The sequence below is a fragment of the Psittacula echo genome, assembly GCF_963264785.1.
Source record: "Psittacula echo genome assembly, chromosome: 1".
Lineage (NCBI taxonomy): Eukaryota > Metazoa > Chordata > Aves > Psittaciformes > Psittacidae > Psittacula > Psittacula echo.
The window spans coordinates 67,710,924-67,738,003 of NC_137735.1; the positions used below are offsets into that span (position 1 = coordinate 67,710,924).

The window sequence follows — 27,080 nt, forward strand, 5'->3', positions numbered from 1 at the left end:
AAGTTCTGTCTGTTGTGCATGTTAAATCTGAAATTAATAGAGCCATACTACACTGTGCTAATTTAGTATTGAGAAGTGCAAAGTGACACGATCTGTCATGTATTTAAATGGTAGGATTTATTTTAGATTATTGTTTTTTGAAGCCAGCTTCAGGAACACTAAACTTCAGTTTTTCAAGTCTTTAAGGCTTGTTCCAAGCTTTTGGTGATTAACAGACATTATGAAGTGCTGTAGTATGAACCACGGCTTGACTGAGGCTTACAAAGCTTGAACTGGAAAACAAAAGGAGGCTTCCTAGTCTATGGTAAAATTGCTTGGTAGAAGTTACTTTTGTTGGTTTTGGGTTTTTTTAATCCAAAACAGATTTTGGAAATCTTTTTGGTTTTTGGTGTGGGATTTTTTTGTTTTTTTTTTTTTTTTCCAAGAGAATAATAAATATCTCAGATTTTGTGAATGTACTGATTATTTTGGCACAAACGTGCTTCAGATGTTTGCCATTAAGCATATTTGTTTATGGATTTCAGTATATAATTAAAGAAAACAAATCACTATCAAGAATCTCATCATTATTTCAAATAGCTGAAAAACACGATGTTGACTTTCAGTACCCTCCATGAATTAACATACCCAAGGAATTCTGTTGGTTAGACTTCTAAATGTAAAATTACACATGCTTGAGGACTGTACTTTTTTGTTTTCACCTATTCGGGCTGCTTGCCCTGTGATGGGCTGAGTATGTCCCTCCTGAGATGACAGAAATGAACAGTTACACAGGAGAGACAACAAAATTTGGTGCATTGTGTTTTTATCCATTAAGGCAAATCCTGTTTTGAAGGAGGGTTGTGAACTTTCATAGCCTTAGTAAAGTGGTTTAAACTTCACGTATCACAACGTTTCATTTGTGTTCATCATGTTGACATGCAGGATCAGATGAGGTTTGACAAAGTTTGGTATTGCAGCCAACTGATATAATTAGGCTAGGTTGAACTTCCAAGAACAGATTTGCCCTTTGCCAGCAGTTGTGCGAAGTCAGACCAAGTACAGGAATGCAATAATTTGCCATGTAGCTTTGTTTCACAAAGCACCCATTTCATCTAGAAGTAGTGAGAAAAATCATTGAAAAGAGTAAGATGCTGAGTTCATGCAGTTTGGGCTTTGAATTTCTAGTGTTATTTAGGCCTGAAGCCACCTATTACACCAGCCAGCTACTATGTGGGCTGATACCATGTTAGTAAGAGCTAGGGTTACAAATAGATGGAGGTGAAAGTGCACCTCTTAGATCAAGTTGAAAGCCCATGCGTGTCTTGTGTGAGAGAGGCTGGGACACAATACAGCAGCCAACCCATTCAGCTGAATATGTACCATGTAAATGTTTAAAATTGGTGTATTAAGTGATTCTGGCTTTCTCAGAGATTGTATTTCCTTGTGGAGGCTGGTGTGTGCTCCAGGCGGAGCCTTAGAATCACAGAATCATTTAGATTGGAAAAGACCTTTAAGATCATCAAGTCCAACCATCACTGCCAAGTCTTATTAAACCATGTCCCTAAGTGCCACGTCTTTTGCATACTTCCTGGGACGGTGACTCAGCCACTTCCCTGGGCAGCCTGTTCTAATGCTTGACAACCCTTTCAACGAAGAGACTTTTCCCAACAGCCAGTCTAAACCTACCCTTGTGCAACTTAAGGCCATTTTCTTGTGTCCTGCCACTCCTTACTTGAAAAGAAACCAATACCACCTCACTACAACCTCCTTTCAGGTAGAGGTTATCTGAGAGTAATATGGTCTCCTTTTCTCCAGACTAAAAAACCCCAGTTCCCTCAGCTGTTCTTCATAAGGCTTGTTTTCCAGACCCTTCCTTCACCAGCTTTGTTGCCCTTCTCTGGACCCACTCCAGCACCTCAATACCTCCCGTGTAGTGAGGGGCCCACAGCTGAGCACAGTATCCGAGATGCAGCCTCACCAGTGCTGAACACAGGGGGACAATTCTCTGGCCCTGCTGGCTACACTGGTTCAGATACCAACCAGGATGCTGTTTGCCTTTTTGGCCATCTGGGCACACTGCTGGCTAATATTCAGCTGTCGACCAACACTCCAACGTCATTTTCCACCAGGCAGCTTTCCAGCCACTCTTCCCTGAGACTGTAGTAGTGTTGCATGGGGTTGTTGTGACCTAAGGGCAAGATCTGGCACTGAACCTTGTTGAACCTCATACAGTAGTCCTTGGGCAGCTGTGAGCTTGTGGTTACCTGGTGGGTTTTTGTGGCTGTGCTCTATGGGTGATGCACATGGGACAGTAGCAACACCGGGAAAGCCAGGCAGGGGACTGCACAGATCTAAAAGTTCAAGCAGAATGTAAAACTTCAAGCAAACTGAAAGGAGACTTTCAGGCTCTGCCAAGTAAAATGTGTGACATCTGTTGTATGCCTTAGAAAGAAAATCTTTCTAGAGCTGATCTAGATTGGTATGTCAAAACAAGCAAATTAGTTTTAATTTGCGCCTTTTAGAGCAAGACTGTGTATGTATATCAAGCCTCATATTTCAGAATAAGATACCCTCTTTCAATTTTGCTTAAGTTGTTATTATTAAGTTATATTAGACAGTTGAACTAAGGATCTTTCCAAGTGAACTATTCCAACTGATTAAAAAGGAGTTTTAGGAAGGCAAGTAGATTTTCAGTTTCCTAAATGCCAGTGTCATTTCTGAGGCAGTGTGCATGGTGGGAAATATTCCTCTTTTTCTTTGGAGGAAGTGTTGCTGAACAAACTTCACGGCCTTGGGCTGAGCCCGTTCTCCTCTACTTGACCTACTCAACAGCATTTCTTAAATCATGAGCCCCACATTCCTGCATTTTATAATATTTGTTCTCTAAAGCCACAGAGTATGCTCACAAGAGAAAATACATCTGTCAGTCGGGTACACACACTAAATATCTCTATATTCAATCTTAGTTTGTGTCAGGCAAAGCTAGAGAAGAAGCTTTCTGTTCTTCCACCTGAATAATGCCACAGGACTTAGGAGGTTGCTTAGTGGTCATTTCAGACTGAGCACTAACCCCTTCAGGGCTGGAATTGTTTAGGAGCTCACTCTGATGAGTAACTTCTAAAGAGCAGGAAAGTCAGAGAGAATGTTTTAAAAAATATCATCCTGTTTTTTCTATTTAAAGGAAAAGTAGAATTTTTTTTCTTAATTCAATTTCTTTCCTGCATTCTAAGAAATACTCACTCCCCTATGGCTTCACATTTAAATAATATGTAATCAGGTTTGTCTGCAGAGCCATCAAGACATACTAATGCAATTTTTACCTTTACCATCAAGCAGGTTTTGTCTACTGACCTTTAACATTTAAAGAACGTGGGTTTTGCTGATGCGTTTTATGTGTTTTTTCTAATTCCCCAATTATGTATGTATATGCTTTTCCAAGCTCAGTGTGCACACGTGCTTGAGATGCTACAGAAATATTTTTAGTCTTGTGTGCATAGGATGTAGTTTCGCAGTCCTTGCAGAGGTCACAAACCACACCATTTGAAATACTCTCACTTCACTGAATTCAGAAGTATCTGGTACTAGGTGGTAAATTGTGCTGTGGTGGATTCAAATTAAAATGTCCTGGTTTTCATTGCAGGCATCTTTTCCACAAGTCCTGCGTAGACCCCTGGCTGCTAGACCATCGTACCTGCCCGATGTGTAAAATGAATATTCTGAAAGCTCTAGGAATCCCGGTAAGCACATCACAGAGCAGCCAGTTGGGGCAGGAGGGAAATACCAGCTACTTGGGTATATCCTTAGCCCTTTGCCTGTCTGTTCCCATCCTTCTCTTCTTGCCATGTTATTGATTTATTAAGGGGAGTACAAGCTGAAATGTCTAGTTCTACCTCTCTTCTTCACACCACTTTGATTAGCAAGGAAGAGCGTGTCTATGGGGGTTGGTTGGATGTTGGGATTTGTGTGTCTGTGGTTGCCTGCTTTGTGGAGCAGAGGATTGTTTACTGGTATTTAGTGGATTTATAGATTCTTTCACATAGCTTTTGTTTGTGTTTTAAATCAGGACTGGATTTATTGTTTTTTAATCATGCTCTTGGTTAAAACCTCAAAGCAGAAGGTCTGCAAGTAGAATTTTTCCTGCTATACTAGTTGAGGACAACTAATTGCTTATTCTGGGGAGCAAAATCTTCTCTTTCTCTCAAATTTCTCTTAAAGTCTGTCTCTAGCAATCTCTGTACTCCTAATTCCAATTAGGAGCATTTCTCCCAGCAACTAACCACATGACATACAAGAAATTATTAAGCTCTTTGTTATTTGGAACATTCAGATATGATTAGAAGCTGCCAAGGGAACTGATCTTTTTAGGTTGCATGTTTACATTCAGATAGTGTGTTTCCTGTCTGCCATACAGTTTCCTAACCACAGCTATTGCAGAGATCACGGATTTCACCAGGAAGAAGTGAGTCACTTTCTCACACTGTGCGAGGCTTGCCACGTGAGAGTAAAGTTCAGTACTCCAACACCATAGGCTGATGCATTAACAGGTGCTGTAAATACCCTCCCCAGTTACAGATGGTGACATGCTCACTGACATATGAAAGAGCTATATAAAGTAACATAGCTCATGTGAACATACCAGGAGAGCTGATACAGCCATTCTGCAAGAGTTCATTTTCATGGAGACTGGGAAGCCAAGCAGGTTGCTGCAGAAGAGTTTCCACAGCAAGTGATGAAGTATGTTTTTACTGAAGTAGGCAGATATGTTAATCAATCTAATACAAACTCAGATAAAAACTTTAAATGGGAAAAATGAAGTATTGTAGTTAGGATAACATATTATTACAGTTGGACTACTTCTTTTTCTGCTAAGCCATGTGTATTTGTCTTTAAAATGTTAAAAGATGGTACAACTGTTAAATCAGTGTTTGAGATGTAACGAAAAAACAGAGTGAAGGCTGTCTCTGCCATTCAACATCTCTACGCCTAAGTTAATATAGAAATTTTTCCCCGGGTTCCATGTCTCAGTTCACAGGCCTGTCAATGAGCAGTTATGCAGGATTTTGACACTTCTGTACCCAGTGTATTGTTCCATGGCTTTCTTCTGAACCATACAGGACCTTATGATCTCTGTTCTCACACTGGTCCATTCACATTTTTGCCCGAGCATTTCATTAACATGCTTTTCATCCAGCTTCATAAACAGGGGATATAAATAAAGCAGACCTCTACTTTCTGGAGGCCTGCAGTGAGATGTTAAAGTCTTCCCAGAAAGTTTAGTACCATTAGCATTTACATACTAATGCAGAGAGACCAGAATACATCTCTCACTGATTTCACTGACAGCTGCTGGAGGCTAAACGTGTCCGCAGGCTATGTGAGGCTGGGTACATCAAGGGAAAAGGGCCAGAGGCCATGTATAAGGGTTTTGGTTTATGTGACTTGTTCTTACTACTTGTGAACAGCTCTGTGGTGGCAGGTATAGAACTTAATTGCCAGGAATAATTAAAAGTGGCATTCAGTTTCCTCAGCCATCAATCCTCTTCTCACAGCTCCGTCTAGTTTCTCTGTACTGCTTAGCAGAAGGGGGTCCATCCTGCTCCCTTCACTAAGAGCTTTCCACTTGGAGCTTTTGTGGAAATAATTGTACTGGGCACATAATTAAAAATTTTTAAAAAAAAAAAGCCAAATTACTGCTGAAGCCAACATAAACAACTGGGTCACATTAAGATTTCAGAATCCGCCTCAGTGCTGATCTCAAAGTCAAGTGCTTGAATGTTAATGTTCCACTAGCACCATCTGTTTAAAGGATTTTATTGTATGAATTTCTGTTAAAAATTCCTTAGGTTGTTCTAAGAAAATAAACTGAAAACAGCCCGCTACATCATTTGGAGGAAGCATACTGTCTCCCACCCACATGGCTCATCAATTAGGTTTATAAAGGGAGAGCTGCATGCTACAGCCTTTCCCTTCAAGGTGACTTACAGTAGGAGATGTTGTTCATGGAAGCTGGGAGCAGACGGTAACCTTCATGTCAGGGGTTTCCTCTGGCTGACAGCAAAGGGGATCTAAGAGCATCTGGTAGATTGAGGGTTAAAAATTCCTATACAGCTGTCAGTTGCTTCTCTTCCTTTGCTTGCTCTGCCTTCTCTTTCTAAACTATGCCTCAGCTCCTGCTCCTCCTCTTTTCCTCTCCAGTCCCCTTTTCTGTTTCTTTGTATAACCTCTCCTGCCCAACCTTTATCCTTTGTAGTTCCTGCCCTGGTGTCAAAGTTCATTCTCCCTGCTCACCTCTCAGGACCTGTTCTCCACACGCACAGAAATTGTGCATCCTCAGCCTTCCCATTGCCTGGCACCAGCTGAGGGCACCCCGCTGTGGGCATCAGTCCTGTGGGGTGCTTTCTTGTGCTACCATAAGACTGCAGGCACCATGCAAAGCGCAATTCGCTTTGGAGAGTGTAGTTGTTGGTCCTGAATAACATACCAGGCTCTATCAGCATATATGAACTGATACTTTCAGAGGCTCATAACTTAGCCAGATGTCAGTAGGCTGTTGTGGGAAAAGATGTTTTCCTGGAAGAAGCTGTAAAGCTCTAGGGTTTCTCAGTGAGAGGTGGCAAACATTTCTGTAGAGAAAGCAAAATGCCATTCCGTAACCACATTCTTGAGGCTTGCTGAGCCATCTTAGCTGAAATTTCACACACAGAAAAGCAGCCTTAGGCTGGCAGCAGTGTCTGATGGGAGACTTGAGAGCAAATTTGCCAAAGTCCTTTTGCAGGCTTTTACAATGGGAGGAATGAGGAAATCTTACCATAGGTAGAGCTAATGTGCTGGGGTTTTATCCTGCCAGCTGCATGTTTGTCCTATGGTTGTTATTAAAGAGCTGGCCTGTGTGACTGGATATATTGTGCTTCATTTAGCATCAATACTCATGATTTTCCAAGAAATGATTGGTTAAAACCCAAATATCTAAATGTTTCAATTCACTTCACATCTAAACTCTCCATTTATTTTGTAACAGAGATTTCAAACATTATCTTTGCTAGAACCAAATTCCCCAGGCTGCCGTGAGGCACCAAAATGACTGCACTCATTTTCACAGTAGCTGAGCACCCTAACATCTCTGCTTTTCACTGTGGCACTCTGTAGCTCCAGAGGGTTATTAACTAACTATCCATCAGCAAATGGTTGGCATAACCTTTTCCACTGACCCTTTGCTGGTGAATCCAGCTCAGACTGTACCTCATTTGGCTGTAATATTTGAAGTGAATTATCAGTGAAAGTGTCTTTCACTTTCAGAGACCTACATTGCTATTGGGATGATCATATCATATAAAATAGTTTCACCTCCTTCTCCCCCTTTTCTGCAAGTATCTGCTGGATATACAGACAGCCACATTTTTGGCAGCTGATTCGATGACTGGAAGCTATTCACTAAGAGCCTTAGCCAAGCCCTCAGAAGTCAATACAAAGCTTTCCCTTGACTTCAGTGGAATTGTGCCCTCAAAGCACTTACATGCAGGGAATGAGTGAAACCAATATAATTAAACTTAGCGAATGTATCTGGGTCATTCTGACAGCAAAAGCCATAATGTATTTTTTTCGATCAGTATTTCATATCATTAGTTTTATAGTATGCTGCTTAGTTCGGGATATTTTTTTCCAACTAAAATGATTCAGGAGTAAGGGATTAATTATATAGAGCAATGCTATTTTTGCATCTTTAATGTCTGTTTTGCTTTAAATTGTAATTCCCTGTTTTAAAAGGTTTAAAAGTTAGTGATAAAACCAAATTCTAGGAATAACCAGAATCAGAGCAAAGGACAGGAAACTGATGCCCTGAAAAAAACCTTTGAAATAGTTTTTCCTATAGCAGAGAAGAAAAAACAGACTTTTTTTTTCCTTTAAGATACACTGCCATCAAAGCTAAAAATGAAAATCTGAAAGCATTTGTTATAACACCTAGGAGTGAGGGAAAGAGTGATAGATCTAAGGAATAATTTTGGATCTAAGTCTTACAGATGATTGTTATTTCACTTAGAAAAGTACAAGTTCAATGAGTTTCATTAAAACCTGGTGAAAAGCTGAATGTTCCTTTATCCCAGTTCTGAAGAGCTCTTGCTGCTCGTGAATTAGACTGGAGCCAGAATACGACAATTTTTTGTCAGAGAGGAAATGTATGGGAAAAGGCAAAACATGCTAAGTTTCTGGTTCTGCAAAATATGTAAGCATATGGTAACCTTCTATGCCTGAGTTCAAAGGGATTACTCTAGTGCTTAAAGCTAAGCATCTGTTTAAGTCTTTGCTGTATCATATTTTGCTTTATTTCTAGGTGCCTGCTGTTGGAGACAGGCAGGTAGTGAGACTTTCATAAATGCCTTAGCAAGTGAAACAACTAAGAATAGAAAAAATTATATCCACAGAGCAGAGTACATCTCCTCTGACTTGATCTATCCAGATGTTGGATTTCCAGACTAGCAGTTTAAGCCTATCTCCGCGTAGTACTGAGCAGTAGGAAGGCAGAGGGGGCAATTCATATCACTTACCTTAGGGTGGGATAATGACACAGTGAAATTGTTTCAAACCACTGAATTTAGAGGAAACCTCAGTGACCAGTCCAGATTAGCTGTTTGACTCCTGGAGAATAAAGATAAATGGGAACAACTTAACTTTACATTTTCTACATACCTAGCTTAGCAAGGTATCTGTGTAGTTGCAGCTCAACCTGACTATGTCCCTCTGTCATTTTGGAAGCTTTGCACCCTAACACACAGCATCCTCATTTCTGCATCAGCCTTGGTTTTTAAAACTTCAAAATCCAGTTCTTGAAATAGTTATGCAAAAAATTTTTCTCAGTGCCTTGGGGAGAACTAGACCTGGTTCTGTGGGCAAATGGCACAAGAATCTTCTTCCTCTTAGAGGTAAAAGAGCTTTTTTAGTCATATGTTTGTCCTCAGTGCTTATGGGGAGCTCCACAGAAATCACTACTATATGAATGGGAGCATCAGGCTCATAACAGGCAGGTACAGAGAAATCAAAGATAGAAACTAGTCTTGAACATAGTATCTTGGGACAAACAATCCCCTTTGCTGCCCTGTGCCCACTTGAAGCCTAGGTGCTCTTTATGAGGGCTCAGTGCTAAGGGTACTGTACAACAGGTGGGCCCCACAACCCCCTCTCATTGCTTCCCTTGGCTTGAAGATCTTGGCTCATTCTGGAGGTGTTGGTGCTTTCGCTATGTAACTGCAAGAGAAAAGTATCTACATTCCCAAGAACTGGATTCCATCCTTGCTCTCTCTGAACCACAAAGCAAGAAAAGCTATGGATCAAATGATACTCTTCAAATTCCCATTATTGCTTGTTTGTTTCTTTTCTCATAATTTTATTTTGTAGGGAATACAACATTAGCAAAGGAAAAGATCTTTTGATGTTAAAAATCTTGTCTTATAAACAGCTTTAGCTTCTATTTTTGCACCCCACACATAGATGCGCCCACAGGCAGTTCTCTTGAATTCTTATTCCTGAAAGCTCTGTTACCAGCTGTATAAAATGTGTATTTATGGAAAAGATAATCATTCCCCTTCAGCTCCCCTCTCTGTTTACATTTGTAATCTGACTCAGCAATCTGCCTGTGTTGAGCAGATCATGTCAATAAGTGAGTTAGTTCTTTAATGTGTATCTTTGCAAACTCTTTAAAAAGTATAAATAAGAATATTTAGAGATTATAGATGACACAGTTTAATACTGAGTATTTCCAATGCATACTTTGGATCTCTCTTCCAACAGATTGTATCAAGTTTTAAGTACATGAAAACAAATAAACTGTGAATGTTTGTTCATCATATGTTGCCATTTTCAATACTGAAAGTGAAAAACCCTTAAGAAGTGGCAACAGGTAAATTAAATCTTTTTTATCAAGTAAACCCCAATTTTCTTATTTTTCTTCCCATTAGCCAAATGCAGATTGCATGGATGATATACCTCCAGACTTGGAAGCATCTATAGGAGGACCACCAACCAACCAGATAACGGGAGCCAGCGATATAACAGTGAACGAGAGCTCTGTAGCCCTGGATCCCCCAGTGCGGACTGTGGGAGTACTACAGGTCATCCAAGATGTAGACTCCTTTCCCCAGGCTGGGGAGGGTAACTTCACAACAAGCAGTAAGTTCCTCTTTCTGGCAGAATTTGCACTGAAATAAATGTTTAGAAACCCGAATCACAAACCCATCTCTAGTGCGGGGAAAGTGGCCTTTGAGGGCTTTTTCACTGGAGCAGTGGCCTTACTTTAAGCCCAGCGGAAATCTACAGGGTAAGTAAATTTAAATATCATGTTCTGCTGTACTGCAAACACTTGCAGCCTCTGTGCAACTGAATGTGTTCAATAGCAAATTCTAATTAGAGTCCTCTGCATGGACAAAATAAGTTATTGCAGTCAACACAACACAATATAAACTTACGGTCATCTTCAGATATTGTTTATAGTAAGTGATCCAATTTACCATGATAGCCCACCATGTATCACCTGTCTTCTGTGTGAAGCAGATTGGTACATGTCTTTTGGCCTGCCTTCTCTCACTGGGCTACGTGTTACTATGTGGAAGTTATTCTTACCTGCATATCATAAAATAAATAGTGAACGCAGCAATCACTTTTGGTCAAGAAAAAGGACTGTTTAATTCTGGTTTTGCTGTTCCTTTATCTTCTTCCATCAGCTGAAGCTTGTCTGATTATTTGTTTATACTTGAACTTCTCGTTTCAGAAGGACTGATGGTCAGAGTTCCTATACTTGAAAACCTAAGGGTAGCAAAATAATGCTGACAATTTGTGGGGGAAAAAAAAAAAAAAAAAAAAAAAAAGGAGAATTTGGGATGTTTTCAGTGTGCTTCATTTTCACTTGTTTAAAGGGCACCATTTGAACCAGTAACTCTCAAAATGTCTGCATGAGTCTGTTCCTAAAAATTATGTTCTTTCTTGAAAAATCTACTCTGACAGTTTAGAAAGAATGTTGTCAGCTGTTCTGAGTGAGGATTGTGCTAGTCTAAAATTCTTATTTTTAGGTAAAATAACAGATCAGTAGAAAATAAATCCGTTTGATACCAGTTGGTGTATTAGTATTGACAAGGCATTGTAGAAAACCATCAGATATACTTGAAAGGAGGTAGACAAAAATACAGGTTTGTGTATAGAGTTAGCGTAGGTCCTGGAAAAAATTATGTATTTTCAACCATTTCTAGGTAATACTATGGGCCTGGGAGTGAAAAAGAAGACAAGTAATAATATGATGTGTAAAAGATAGGAGAGAGAGATGAGGGAACTAGACTACAGTAGTTTTACATTAGTCTCTTTACTCCACGGAGAGACTTGATAATCACATTTTTCCTAATCTTGCAGCCAGTGCCATGGCAGTGAAAATAACCTGTGGAAACACCAGACTTGCAACCTTACCTACAAGTGATGCAGAAGTGGATTTTTAAGTTCTCCCTTCGTGGATTAGGTGCTGGTTTCGGGTTTAGTTCTTTTATGGTGTAAGTCCTGGATCCAGCAAGGGGTGAGCAGGGTTGTAGGCCCATCCGTGGTGAGCCTGTCAACTGATGACATGCAGCTTTCTCAAGCCTCATTGGGTGCTGGCAAGAGCTGTTCAAAATGAGATGTTATTTTGTTCCTTCCAGTAATTGTTTTTAAATTCATTTGAGGCTGATGTAAACCATGAAAGAAAGATTTTTATTTCATGGTTCCACAGTGTAACTAAAGAAGGGGCTAGATGCTGGTCTCAGCTGTACCCTCTTAACACTCCTGAAGTGAGCAGCTCCTCTAGCAGATAATTATCCTTGTCCTGCTCCTCTTTACAAGGTCTGCTGTTGAAGTTGGGTAGGAGGGCTGTGGTGTGCCCTTTACACCCACAGCTGCATGCGCATGCTGAGAAGAGCCAGAAGCCTGGTGTGAAGCCCAGCCCTAGGGACAGTCCATGCTTTTTTCATCCTGGAATTTTGGCACACCAAGAAGCAGTTCTTCTGGTTTGTCATCAGGGATAACAATGGTGTGGAGGCAGCCAGGGCACACTAGAGCTCAGCAGCATTCCAGATACTCCCTTCCCCTGCAATTTTGTGTCCAGAGTCTGTGGAAGTCCAAACACATTCGTTCTTCATTTTCCAAGTTGCCAGCTAAGTAACTGGGTCAAAAACTTGCTCTGAGCCAACAGAGTACTGCAAGGACCTGCAATAGGCTGCCCAGGGCAGTGCTGGAGTCACTGTCCCTGGAAATGCTCCCAAACCAGGCAGATGAGGCCCTTTTAGTGACATGGGTTAGTGGTGGCCTTGGCAGTGCTGGCAACGGTTGGACTTGATGGTCTTCAAGGTCTTTTCCAACCTGGCTGATTCTATGATTCTGTGATTCTAATACTTTGTTTTTCCCCTTGCCTTTAATAACATGGGCAATAGACACTAAGACTGGGCAATCCTGAAGGCTGACAGCAGAGCCCATGGACTAGGAGCTCACACCGAGGCCAGTGGTCTGTCTAGGCACATGGGTAATGAGGCAGCAAACCACAGAGCTTCAGGAGAGCCCATCACTTGGAAGAGGCTGGACATTTGGTCTGGGGAAGAACTGTGAAAAGGGGTTTTCCCTGGTTATTTGAAAAAGAGGGAGATGAGAGCAGGGAGGAGAAAATGGGAGATGGCCTGAGCTCAGTGAAGGTTGTGAGCCTCATGCCATCGCAGGGGTGACTTGTGGCCCACTGCTAAAAACAGACCTTTCCAGTTGTTTTGTGAGGAAAGAGGAGTCCTGAGGAAAGCTCAAAGGACCTTGGGAGGTTCCAAAACCTGGTGTGTGTCTGCCTATGCTGCGCCTGTCACACACTGTCACTCAGAGAACTCTACTTTAATGCATGGTTGGCTGTTGTCACTCACCCATCATTGATAGATATGAATCTTAATCTAGTTTTCTCATCTCAGTGAGAAATACTTGAATATTAGTCAGTAGTGGGTATGCAAGTTTATATGCTGTCATCACCACATCCAAAGTGGTGCAATTTGCAGTATTTCCCAGAAACAGAGCACTTCGGTCCTTTCTTGCAGCAGAGTTGCAGCAAATAAGATGTCTTTAGTTGAAAGTTAGGGGCTGAGTTCCAGCAGTGATGGGAATTTGTCCCTCCAGCTGCCTTATGTGGATTTAAGGGATTCAGACACTCTGAAAGATGGAACTTAGCACCTTAGGCAGCCTGAACTTTTAAGCCAGTGGAAGGGGAACATCAGATAGCAACTCTAGGTTAAATAACAGGTTCATAGCTGTCATATAGATGGGGCTTTATAGGCATTGTAGTACTGTTTATTATGTTCAGGCATTGCATTTCTCATTTCCAGAATCCTCATAGTTACACAACTGCTGAGCATGCTGAGTGTGCCCTTTCTGTGAACTAGCCTGCCTGCGAATTTGTAGGCAATGATGCTGACTGCTTCTAGGAATCTTTGCTGAAGCTGCTAGGTTCTGGCCTCTTTATATAGCATTAGTGATGGGAGCAGACTCCAAGGCTAACTCTGCACTGGAAGTTTTTCTTCCTCTTGTTATTGAATCTGTGCAGACTACCTCCAATGCAGACTTGACATGGCACCCTGTACCCAGCATCAAGAGTTCTTGCATCCCTCTGTGTTCCTGGCAAAGTTCAGTGGTCCAGAAAGTAAAGGACTTAGCTTCTTCTTTCCACCCACTTCAACAATACTTTGCTTAATTGTTGTTGCATCCTTTTTGTTTGCTGGTTAATCATTCTGGCATTGTTGTCTTGCTTTGGGTTGAATTTCCTTTTCTGTGTTTCCAGTGAGTGTTCAGAGCCAGAAGAGCTCCCACAGTGTGTCTGGAGGGCGGATATTTCCAGAGTACTGTTCACATTGGGTGAAATTCCATCTCCATTGAAATCTGGTGGCAAAGCTCCCACCTACTTCGGTGGGGCCAGATTTTCATTTCTGAAACTTGGCCAATGCTTTTCTTTTTATTTCTCTGTGTGTGCTCAGCAGACATTTCCTCTTCTCTCCCTCCCTTTTTCTTCCCATGCTCCTGACTCGATAATGTCCTCCATGGAACCCTGGACGGCGTAGTGTATTATGAACATCTGGATGGAACTTCATTTGGGGGCCCATCCCTAGGGTTCCTTGCTAAACCAAGTACCTTCTGAGTAGCACTGAGCACTTAAAAATGGACCATCAGTTTCTCTGAGCTGGCTTCTACCAATATCCAAGCCTTCATCAAGTCCCTTGGGCACATCTGCAGCCTGAAGTCTTCAGTATTTAATCTTAGTGACTGCTCTCTGTGGTGGGATTTTGTGCAGGATCCTGGTATAGTATCTTGTAATGTAATATTTCTGAAATCAATTGATGAAAATGGATGGAAAATTGAAAAACTGGAGTTAGAAAAAAAATGTGTGAAATACATGAAAGTTCATCTCAGCCAAGTTTCCTGCTTTGACCCTATTAGTTTTTGACTGTCTAAAATGTATGAAAGAAGATAAGCTAAGATCTTTTTCCACAATAATGCATCATAGCAATCTGTTGCCTGATATTTAGTAGTGAGTTACACAAAATGCTAAGATCTTCAGAAATTTCAGCACAGGTGGAGTTTCACGCTGTGCAGGTGATGTGAGTGCGAGCTGGTCTTGGCTAAGATCTGAACGTGGAGAAGCTCTCAGCTATACCAGATTTGGAGGAGTGGAAAGGGGATTTGGGATTTGAGGAGGACATTCTTTGGGTCAGGCTCAGCTGGGATTGAATAATAAGGTTAAAAAAGCTAGTTCGCTGGAAGAGTAGCATTTAGGTATTTTAAAGGTTGTATGGTGGCACTTGCAAGGGAAAAAGGTTTTCCATCTTTAATAGCTTCCATGGTTATCCATCTCCCTCAACCCGTGTGGCACTTGCAAATAGATAATGTGCACTGCCTGAGTCTTTGCTCTCTGTTCGTGAATACCTCTAGCTTTTCAATTTAGACAAGCTTTTTTCTTCTCTTCAGTGGGATGTCTCGTCACACTGCATAAGGCCTCAGAAATCCCTCCAGCACTGTCTCTGTGCTTGGAGGAAGATCCATAAATAACTTGCTGCAAACACACACAGGAGTTCCAGTATGAAATCCCACAAACTCTCTCCCAGGGTGCCATGGCACCTGCAAAGTCCACCAAGTTTGATGGGCTGTGCAGTGGTGTGGGCAGTCTACAGAATACCAGCAGTTCTTTTTCTGTCTCTCATTTTGTTCTTGTCATAAAACCCTGCCAACATATAGCTCATCGTGACTGTGAGGACACTTTCAAGTCTGTTTGATAGCTCTTCATTAAATCTATTAATATAACTTCTCAAGTAATTATTATGATCTGCATATGTCTAAAATGTCTTTGTGAAGAATAATCAGCCTTTGGAAGTGGATGAAAGTGCATGGTAAGATCTGATCCACTGTTGTCTTGCAACCACTTGACTGTTCCTCCTTGCTATTAAAGGGCTTTTTTAAGCAGAATGTAAAGGGGGAGCGAAAGGTGGAAACACTCCCTAGGCAGTAGTTAATACAGAAAGTTATTAACACTTGCATTAGCACCTAGCACTGTCCTGGAGACAGAATACTCATGGGACCTAGTTAAAGATTGAGCAGATTTGGTCCCATGTGCCTGGAGTATGACATAAGTCCTGGTAGCTCTATTAAAAGCCTATGTAGATGTTGCACTAAATAGTTACCACGGACTGAAAATTCCAGAGAGCTGAGGTCCTAGATTGGTTTTGAGACTCACACCAGTGCCAACATAGCATCGATGGTTTGACAGACCAGCAGTGGTGTGAAAAAGTCACCAAGTGAAATCTAACTGGCACTAAGAATCTGCTCCGGATTGTTGCATGCACCCACAAAGACTCCTGCCTGGCTCTGTGAATGAACAGTGAAGTTTTCCTGTTATAAAACTGCTCCTCATTGCCATGTTAAGATGTGAAATACAGACAAAATGTTTCTGTATAGCAAATTGCAAAAAGGGATGTACAGAAATGCTGTGAAACAAGGAGCAAATTTGAAGTCTAATTCATTAATTCATTTTAATGTTTGTTTTCTGTTTCACAACTGCTATGTATATCGGCATTAAGTACGGAGCAAGGATGAAAACACCAGTTCACAAATCTCCCTTCTTCCCTGCAGACACCGTGAACCGTGTCTGTGCCCCAGTCGGGTGGCACAGTAGGTACATACGGTAGTTTGGCCTAACCTCAGGTGCCAAAAAGACTGCAGATCTTAAGAAACTTGTTTAATAATCAACTAGGGAAAGATTTAGAAGAAAATGACCTCCTTTAAGCAGTGGAAGCCCCATTTAGATGTCAGTCTCTATATAAAAATGCTGTGGTACTTACCAGCTTGCCTGTCTCTGTCCCACATTACTTGTTCCTGCCTCCGTGTTGCATTTCTGTTGTGCAGCTACCTTGTGAGCACAGTCCAGGAGCTAACCAATTTCTTCCTGGTTTGTTTTTCTTACTTGGATCAGTTCCCTGATCCTGAAATAGTTGTGCCAGTACAACAGGAGGAAAGAAATGCAGAGCACAAGAGAAGACTGGTACATATAAGCCAGATTTCATAACACTGTTGCCAAAAGCAAACATACTATCGCAGACACAACTAGACCCTATACAGCTGTCTGTTTGCCCAGAAATCAGGATAAACAAATAGGCATGAAGTAAAAGTAAGCATGAAGTTTCAAATCACATTCGAATGCTCATATCTGAGTATACAGGCATTTTATTAATGGCCAGTGAGTATGACAGACATAAGAGATATATTATCTATGACAGTGAAACTTGGTCAGGAAAAGTGCTAGTGTAAAAAGTGTGCGTACTGGGTTTCTGTGGCAAGGTTTTCATAGCAGGTGGGTTGCAGGGCTGGCTTCTGTGGGAAGCTTCCCCTATGTCCAGTGGGACCCGTGCTGGAGCAAGCACCTGGCAGGACCTGTGGCCCCATGGAGAGAGGAGCCTATGCTGGAACAGGTTTGCTGGCAGGAGCTGTGACCACCGAGGGGACCCACTCAGGAGCAGTCTGTTCCTGAAGGATTGTACCCATGGAAGGGACCCACTCTGGAGCAGTCTGCTCCTGAAGGATTGTACCCATGGAAGGGACCCACTCTGGAGCAGTCTGTTCCTGGAGGATTGTACACATGGAAGGGACCCACTGAGGAGCAGTCTGTTCCTGGAGGATTATACCCATGGAAGGGACCCACTCTGGAGCAGTCTGTTCCTGGAGGATTGTACCCATGGAAGGGACTCACTCTGGAGCAGTCTGTTCCTGAGCGACTGCACCCATGGAAGGGATGCACACTGGAACAGTCTGTTCCTGAATGGACTACATGCCATGCGAAGCCCATGCTGGAGCAGTTCCTGAAGAACTGAGCCCATGGGAAGGACTCACGTTGGAATAGTTCATGGAGGACTGTCTCCTGTGGGAGGGACTCAATGCTGGAGCAGGGAAAGAGTGTGAGGAGTCCTCTCCTGAGGAGGAAGGAGCGGCAGAGACAAATGTGATGGACTGACCACAACTCTCATTCCCTGTTCCCCTTGTGCTGCTGTGGTGGAGGAGATAGAGAACTCAGGAGTAAAGTTGAGCCTGGGAAGAAGGAAGGGATGGGGGGAAGGTTTGGGTTTGTTTCGTATTACCCTACCCTAATGAGACATTCCCAAATCGCGTCTGTTTTGCCCATGATGAAAATTGGCAAGCAATCTCCCTGTTCTTGTCTCAATCCACAAGCCTTTCATGATATTCTCTGTCCCCTGCCCAGCTGAGGAAGCGACAGAGCAGCTTTGGTGTCCAGCCGTGGTCAACCCACCGCACTGTGGTGGCACACAAGCATGCCTTTTATATTTATATATATATATATCCCATATTGCTTTGAATGTGCATTGCATCCATGCAAGGGAAAAGAGGATTTGAGGACTGGGATCAGGGATAACATAGCTTATATCTTTCTTTATATTTTGCTATCTTCAGCAGACAGCTAGATAAAGCATTGAACAGGAAAGCTTTAAAAGCAAAATGGACAAACAATGTAGAGTAAAATACAAATCTGAACTCAGAGAGACTGGATGACTTAATACTCACTAATCTCTGATTTATACTTGAGAATGAAAGCATTGCCTTGCAAAGAGATGTTCAGCATCTTGCACACAATCTGCTTGATTGTTTAGGACTCATGCTCACATCTCTGATGTCTGTGGAGTTTTTATTCTCGTCAGTTTTTATACGAAAGCCTCCACTGAAATCATCAGGAAGTGCTGTTTAAGACACAGTCTCCTACTGTGGTTCTGAATCCTTTTCTGACCAATTCAGGAGCAAAGACAAATGGCAGACGAGGGTCCAGCTTGGATCTGCACATGAAAGTAAGAATTAACAAGTAAGACTGAGCAACAGCAAGGGATCATTCCAGGGTCAGTGCTGCTGGGTGCTGCCATTATTTCAGCCAGATAATCAATGCAAAAATAATGCTCGCCTGTACTGGACAGGTCCCAGAGACCCCTGCCAGGGTCAGGCTCTGCTCTACCAGTCCTTATACAAGCAGACAGTACCAGATAGACCCATTTCTGAAAAATTCACAGGTAAGAGCAGATTATAGCAAACAAACAAATCTAATACCTTTACTGGGAAAAGTAGTGAAAAGGCAGCTGTGCCTATGGGAGAGTACAAACATGAGGCTGAGATATTGGAGGCTCATAGAAAGTAGTGTCATTTCTGCAGCAGTCACCCTTGATTCTGCTTGCGTGTATTTTGTTCTGACTGTGTTGCTTCATAATGGAGTATACATTTGCCTTGGTGCTCTCACAGTGTCATGGCCACTTGGAAGGTAACTCAAATGAAGTAAGCCAGGCAAAAGCTTTACCAAATACCATTTCCAGTCATTGTTATATATATTTTTCTCCTTACTCATCTAGACTTTGAGTCTCTAAATGTGCAATAGAAATGTTTGCACATGGAAGCAGTCTGGTTTCCCACAAGCATTTAAAGGATCATGTGCATGCTTACACCTGTACTTCTTGTGTTGTAGCCAGCAGTCCTGATTTCTCAAAAAGCATGAGAGAGTTACATTTAGAAGCAGATTAAGTGAAAGAAGCTTGTGTGCATGTACCTGTATCATGGGTTTTTTATGATACATAAATAGTCCTGGAGGAGACGTTTGGCCCGCAAAAAGCATCCGAAAAGGCTCCACTTCAAGTTTTTCTTCAAATTCTTATAGGGACAGCAGCTCAGATTTCCACGTAGTTTGTAGTAGTTACAATTTCAGCCTGGACAAAAAGGAAATAAATTGGTCTTTGCTTATAAAATACCAGCAAGTCCTAGGTGTTTTTCAAACAGCTCTTTCTTTCGTTACTTACCTCCAACTCCAGCAGAAATTAGAGTGCTTCAGAGATCCTTTAGGGTTACCACAGTAACCACGTCACTTCACCTAGAAGCGAGAGTTCTCACTTAATCTTTAGTAATCGGTCTTATATCTTTGTAGTTGCAGATGTGGGCAATTTTAAGTGAAAATCATGCCTGAAACTCATGCTTTGAAACTGATAGGCCAGATGGGAAAAGTAGCTTTATAGAAAACATGAATGATTGGAAGAAAAGTAGGTAACAGGTGAAGCCTGACATCTGGGAGGAAATATCCAACTACTGGCATGAGTGTTAGGAGAGGGTTTTCTCCTGCCTGTGAGGAATGGGAAAAGTGGGTAAGCCCTCACATTTAGGGATGCTGAAAATAGGACTCACATGGTTCTATTCTAGCCCAACTAGATGCCATCTTTGCCACTCCAGTGGCAAGGCTGATACCCTGGGGAATATACTCAGGCTGTACTCAGCACAGTGTACAGGAACAACAGAGTTGCATTAAGTAATATCAAGGCTTCCAAAGCGCCCAGGAGAGAGATGATGAAACATCAACCCAACTTGACATTATACTGCGACTGTGTTTTGCAAGTGCCAATATCTTTGACTGTTCTTTATTTTAACTCATTTTAACATACCTGAGGCACTTGGAGAGTAGCAAAAACATATGATCTGCTGTGGCAATAATTAAATCCTATGTTAACACACGTATTAATAGTGCTGTAAGACAATGAAAAACCATAGTCCTACAGGAAAAATGCATAGAAAATTTATAGAACAAAGATACCACTGGCAAAGTCAGCATATGAAGAGCACTTAGCTAGAATATCTTTGTTAAATCAGAGTATCTCAGGGGGAAGGACAGAGAGGGATCACACAAAGGAGGTTTAAAAATCTGCCAGTTTCTTATGCAAGTAATTAAATAATGCAGTGTTTTTAGCTGCTAATGTGTCTTCGGGTGACAGCCGCCAAATGTGGTCTGTCGAGTGCATATGACAAACCTTGCTTCAGATTTTGCCCCCATGTGCATGGGATATTGAATTCAACTGAAATGTTCCTGAATTTTATTACTTCTTTATAACTGCTTTTTGAAAAGGTAGTGGCACCTGAAAATTGTTTTTCTGTGCATGAAAAGCTGTCAGTGTGCAAGACCAAAATACTCTCAGAGTAGGAGACTTTAGGAAAGTGACCCTCTGCTGGCCTGCTTTGGGAGATGTAACATGCTCCCAGATGCTCCCAGCTGCTGAGTAACCTGCAGCCTAAAGAAACACTTCAAAGGAAACAGTTTTGAAGAAAGGCCATGGTAGAAAGATTATATTTTCAGTTTTTCACCCTCAAAAGTGCCTTGTTAAACTGCTGTAATAGCTGCACATTCCACAGGGTGGAATCCTTCAGGTTTTGCCTGATTATGACTTAAAGATGCAAGTCTACTTCCCTTGTAAAAGCTGAAAATTTACTCTGAATTTATATTCAGCTTCTAAAAGCCTCTTTCCAGTCTAGAGAGATAATGTAACAGTATTTTAATCTTTATTTTTCCTAAAAGTTCCTGAGGTCTAAACACTCTCGTGGAACTGCCTGGGAATCTTCTGGAGACTGCCACTTTTCAACGACAGGAGTTGAAAGTGAAGAACTTGAATGGAAAATGAGACTTTAACCCTGAAAGTTTTAACTTTTTCAAGGCTAAAACTCAACGTCACAAAATCTTTACTTTTAACTTTACAGCAGTGTTCCCCAGGGAAATAATCATGAACCAGTACAAAGGCATTTATATTTTTTTTCAAATTGTATGGTTGGTTTCCAGGTTTTCAGAGACCTTTTGTCATTTTTACCTTTCCAGGTACATACTGGTGTATAGGGCAGTATCTCTTTCTTCTGCCCCTCTGGAGTGCAGAAGCTCAGAACTCAAAAGAAGGTGGAAAGGGAGTATATGTTCACTGAAAAGACTGAAACAAAGATAAAATATTTTAATACAGAGAAACTGTTTAAAAATTTCTCTGTTCCAGTTTGAGTTTCACTTGTAGAGTGTTAGGGAGGTCTTGATGGTAGTGATGGTGTTCAAGTGACCTAATGAGCATATTTTCTAGTAAAATTCCAACTGCAATTTGTTAAAACTTAAATTGACCTTTCCACTGGTATGAGAAGAAAGTCTGAAAATGGATCCCTTGATCTTGGCCTTTCTCATGTTCTTGTGAGTATTTCAGCAAGAGTACCTGATAAAACCACTGGATTGGAGGGGATTTTCTATTGCCAAAGTTGTTCACTTGAAACTAGATTGTGACCTCAACCTTATTTGAAACGAAATGCTAGATGGCCCTAGATTTATATAGCCGAAGACCAGTTTCTATTGATGACCCTACTGGCTTTCCTACGAGCGAAATCCAGGCCTTCAAGGGCACTTGGCCAGGGAGAAATTATCCTGGTTGAACTTTAGGCACCTCCAGTGGCCTTTGGGAGAGACCGAGTTTCCCCTTTAGGTTTAGCCTTGCTGCTTGTTGCCCTGGTTGCCCCTCTCTGAGTTTTAATTGTCACATCCAGCATTTTGTAAACAAGTAAACAGAGCTCACTTTTTTGTTTGAACCACGAGCAAGGAAAGCAAAAGGAGCCAGTTAAAAAAGGAGAGAGCATGTCTGAACTCTTGCTTTAGGCTGGTTAAGACAAAACTGTTGGTTTCACATCTCAGGTGAAGGAGTCAGGTCAAGTAAAACTCTGCTATGTTCTTTTTCAGAAAGGTTCATTTTGGGCATTACAGAAGACAGGCAGGAAGGAGACAAGGGGTCAGTGGGAGACACACATTAAATTAATTTAAAATCTTTAACTCAAAATGCTTGTTAGTTTCGTGTCAGGTTTTGATTATTTTTCCTTCTTTCCATAAGCTATTTTTATAAATGTACTTTTAGACAAGATTTGAATGTAGGAGGCCTGGCCTGGCAGAGCAGAGATTTGCTTTTTAATGGGAAAAAACCAAAAATGTTGAGTTATTGCAGCATTGTCAAAGAAATGTTCCAATTTAAAGAAGATTGGCATTAACTGATTTAAAAATTCTTAAATGAACATAACAAGAGATAAACTATTGACCTTTGTCTTTAGGAATGCTTTTCTCGGTAGTTCTGTACTCTGTGTTTCTCTGTGAATGTGCTCTAATATGCACAGCCTAGCTTGTTAGAGTTTTATCTGGTGCACTAGCCCTGCTGCTGGAAACAATAACATTTTGGACATTTCTGTTTCAAATAGACAGTGATTCGGTATACCTCCTAGTCATATTTTAATCCTCATTTCATGTGCTCATGGTGAGTTTTAAATGTGCCTGTTTTTCTGTTCCATAGAATGCTTTAGGTTACATCAAAAATATTGTTAAATCCTTTAAGCAAACTGTGAAAGCAGCATAAAGGAGATCCAAAGGACATTTAAGACATTTTACTTTTCCAAACAGAAAAGGGTTTGATACAGTCTCAGGGTTTGGAGGGGGAGGGGTCCTGATTTCTAAACTAATGAAAAGAGCCATGTTACTCATAAAAACAACTATGCATAGACAGATTAAATCAGGGGGTTTTGTTAAGTTTGCAGGAAGTCCTGGGAAGTGTTCCTGCTGGAATCTATGGGCTGTTTATGGCTGCGTAGATCTACTTCACCCTTCCTGCTAGTTCTCAGTCACAGTTATACAAGATTTACAGATTATACCAATGCAGACAATGTCATAGCCCACCTGCCAATACGTAAATGTTGGCAGCAGTTTGAGTCATTCTGCACCCACAGCTTGGCACAAGGCACATTCAGCTTACAACTGCCCAGGGGCACGCAAAGACCTTCTTGGTACATCAACCATCCAAATAGTGGGAAGCTCTCATTTTAGGAAGCCTTGAGTACGAAAGTTCACGTTTGTTTGTGGCCATGGTCAGATTCACTTCTCAATCAGAGAACCAGCCACAACCGTAGGTAGAAAATGCTACTGATAGTAAAACTGTGGAGTAGACTGCAGGGAAGATCAGGTCTGGAATAATTCCTGTCCAAATCCTGAATAATTACACTGGAATGCAAAATGTGTTGCAAGGTTTGATAGGCTTGCAAGGTTTAAGAGAACGGAGCGTTAGCAGTGAACTCATCTGTCATCGTAGGATGTAAAAAAACATTTAAATCTCTGTGGGTTGGTGTTGCATGAAGGGTTCTTTTGAAAACCAGGTATTATAGCTTTTAACTGACATCTGACTGCGGTTCTGCACTGGCAAAGAGATGAACTAAGTAGCTGGGGAGCTTGTGCAATGAATGGTGCTAATTGCTAGCAAATCTGAAAGGGATTATACCGTGCAGCCACTACAATAGTGGAGAGTAGACTCAACTACCCAGGACATCGCTTCCAGTGCAAGTCTCCTAAGGCTTCCTCTTTAAGTAAAGAGAAATACTCCATGTGTTAAAGAAATTGTTCCACTGAAGCTATTTTGAAGCATGGGTTTTGCACAATCTGCCCTTTCTGGCTATTGTTTTAAAACAATATCTTCACTTAGATTTCAGAGAAGATGAAAAATCTGAAAACAGTGAAGCATTTCAGGTTGCTTATTTTAAAGGAGATACTTACAGTGGCTCCAGCAGTTGGTAGTGGCTCATCTTGAGTTTGCCAGTGCTCAGCAAAGGTCAGGGCTGTCCTCTCTGGGTGTGTATGAGGGGGGATCGGACACAAGCACCTACCAGGAGTGCATCTGAGCACAGGGCACTAGAAATTAAGTGTACAGTGTTTTCAACACTGCACAGCTGAGGCTTCGTGAATCTGTTTTTTGGTTGTTGGTTTGGTTTGGGGTTAGTTTGGATTTTTTTGTTACAAGAAATTTTTCTGCAGCTGAATTGCACTTTAATCAATCCTTATCTTTTGAGCTACAGTAAATAGATAAGCTGTGGCCTGTGACAAAATATATAATTAAGCTATCCAATTCATATCAGGGTAGACAGTTCTTTAAAATTCAATAATATATTTTCTCTGGGTTGATGCGCTGTTTCTCTCATGTATTCTCTGTTTTTATGGACTTGTGACAGTTGATCTTTAACCTAAGCAGAGTACTTCAGTCAGATGTCTCCAGTTTGGGGAGGGGCATGTAGCTGACAGTCCTGTAGAAGCATAAGCATGTGACGAGAGACTAGAAATGGTCAAATCCTACAAGTCCACATGTGGCTGGTGGGAGGCAAGACAGTGGTTTCACTGCAAGGTGTCAGAGAGGAGAAAAAAGTGAGACACGCAATGTTATGGGGTCTGCACACATCTGTTGTTTGTGAGCACCCCTGGGCTGCGCAGAGGATGCTGAAGCAGTGTGGGTGGGTGACCACCGAATGCTGTGCTAATGTGCCCAGGCTTGGCAGGCACAGTGTTACCACAGCTGTGCCCTGCTTCAGGCACTGGAGCTGTTGCTGCAGCAGTGCCAGGCCTGTTCCCAGGCATGTTGTTTCCTTGTATTGAACAAACAGGAAGACCGTTTTCCCCTTAAGGTAAAAATTACACTGTTAAAAGTTGCATTTTGCTAGTGTCAGCTATTGAAATGACATGTAGGATGCGTGGGTTCCACCACCACCACTGTGGGATTTTTCTCTTGGCTTCATTGCTGTGTGCAGTTCTTTCATGCCTAATGAGAAGACATGCATGGGGGAAATATTTATTATGGACATTTCTTACAGAATTAAATTTCAGCCAAGCATCACCAACATGCATGGTAAGGACAGGGTTCCTGGTGACATCCACAAAATTCAAGACCCCAGGAAGTCCTGCACTAGTGACTTGCCCCTTTATCCTGAAATGCTCTGGAGATCTCAGGTGGAGCCCACTGTTAGCAGCATTGGAAAGGAAGGCAGGACTGTGTGTGAAAAAGAGGAAGAGAAGATATTCATGTGCTTTAGTTAAGTCATTCCACCGCTGCTGAGCTTTTCACCTACCTCCTTGTATGTTTTCTCAATAGATCCTCTAATATACACAGGCATTTTTGTGACATCTTTCCACAAGGATGTTCTTCGTAACTGCTGTTGAAAGTTTGGCATATGGTTCCTCAGTACTGTGCTTTGCTAGTGGCCTAGGTTTTTGGAGAGCCTATGCAGTAAAACATATTTGAAGAGACAGGTATGAAAATCATGCTCGTGCTGCCATGACAGACAAACTCAGCCAGACTAACATGAGCTTTTCCAACGCACTCATTCAAAAATTAACGGGAGTTTTCTTTAAAGCAAGCTGTTGTTTTCTGTCACAGCTGTGTGCATACTTGTGATTGAGGAAGCAGTGCATAGTGATCAGGCAGAAATGTTTTTCTTCCTTCTTGTCACAGCAGCCTACGTTTCACATCACATTCCCAGAATTAATTGCCCCCGTGCAGATTCTCACTGGCTAGTAGCCACCTTGTACATGAGCTGAAGTAGGAGTGAGAGGCCCTGGAAGAAAAGCTGCCGTAATCAACAACAGCCTAGTCAGACCTTACTCTGCAGGTCCACTTTCACGTCCTGGTCTTGTGTGTCTTTGGTGGGTTGCTCTTGCAAGCACCAAAGACCCCTTCTTTCCCTCCCTTGAGTGCCAAAGGTGGCATTCCCACTTCCCAGGAGAGCTGTGGTCCTGGGTGCCTTTGCAGGATCTGGCTGTGCTGAAGCTGTTAGGCAGAGATCAAAGCAATGGGATGCCATTTTCCCCAGGCCCTGCTGTGTGCCTGCAGACCCTGCTGAAACTCAGTCACCACCCAGCCGTGGGTGTTCTGGGACAGGCTCCTTGGTTGCCACAGTGGGAAGGAGGGTGCTCCTGGGCTGAGCATCACTTTGCACATTCCTGCAGGCCAGGAGCAGGGTGCAAAGCAGCAGGGCAGAGCAGAGCTGCTGTGCAGGCTGGGTCAGTAGGAATGTGCGGTCCTGAGAAGGAGTGATCTCAAGTGGCTTTGTGCATCTGCTTCAGCCATGGAGTCATAGAATCATAGAATATTTAGGGCTGGAAAGGACCTTCAGATCATCTAGTTCCAACCCCCCTTGCGGCATGATGAGACCTGAGAACAAGGTTTTGGAAACCACTGGCATACATTGAGTCTTCTGGTTTAATATTGTATCATGCTTAGGGGTGCTGTGATACCTCTCCAGTGTGACTGCTCTGACGGATTTGTGTGGTCTTGGCCAGCACATCTCTAAATCACGCCATGGAAAGATGTTTCTTCCTTATGTTCATTCAAAACAGAACTGAAGTTTCTCTTACCATTACACTCTCATTCAATCCAGTGCATTGTGTGCCTGAGTCAGCCTGTAATTTCCTTCTCCTTTCAGGCTTGCAGGAAGTGGAGCATGCTGCTGACACAGGTTTTTGTGATATAAAGTAAGAAAGTTTGGTGACAATAGCACTCACCAGGATAGCCCATGGAACCTGAGGTGCACACAATTAAATTATGTGATTATACTTTTCTGATGTAAAAGGCTCATTATTATGACAGCCTACCAGTAGGCCAGATAGCATATAACACATGCTAGCACATACAGCATTTAACTCTACTTTTGTCACATACCTGCTATCCCTTCAGGTTTTTGAATAGCTGGCAGTATGATTAAAGATGTTTGCTCACTGCTCAAAGGGTGTGTGTCTCTGTACACTTGTCACCCTTGCTACTGGAATAATCCTTGCAATATCCCTTACACACCATTAACATGACAAAGCATGGTTATTTTTAAATATATCACTTGCTGCTATTTGTTTTGCAGTAACACCAATGAGTCCTGGTCATTCAGCAGCTGCTAAGAAAACCAAGTGAAAA

General features: G+C 41.9%; 1 protein-coding gene across 1 annotated transcript in view; it reads left to right on the plus strand.

The window, feature by feature from the left end:
- The window catches only part of RNF150 (ring finger protein 150), a gene marked incomplete at both ends in the record, with an annotated part of 117,008 nt that overhangs the window by 80,864 nt on the left and 9,064 nt on the right, over positions 1-27,080 (plus strand). Inside the window, 2 exons of the mRNA XM_080634585.1 lie at positions 3,623-3,719; positions 9,933-10,143. Of these exons, the coding sequence (XP_080490711.1) occupies positions 3,623-3,719; positions 9,933-10,143 (308 nt within the window). The remainder of the gene's footprint in view (positions 1-3,622; positions 3,720-9,932; positions 10,144-27,080) is intronic.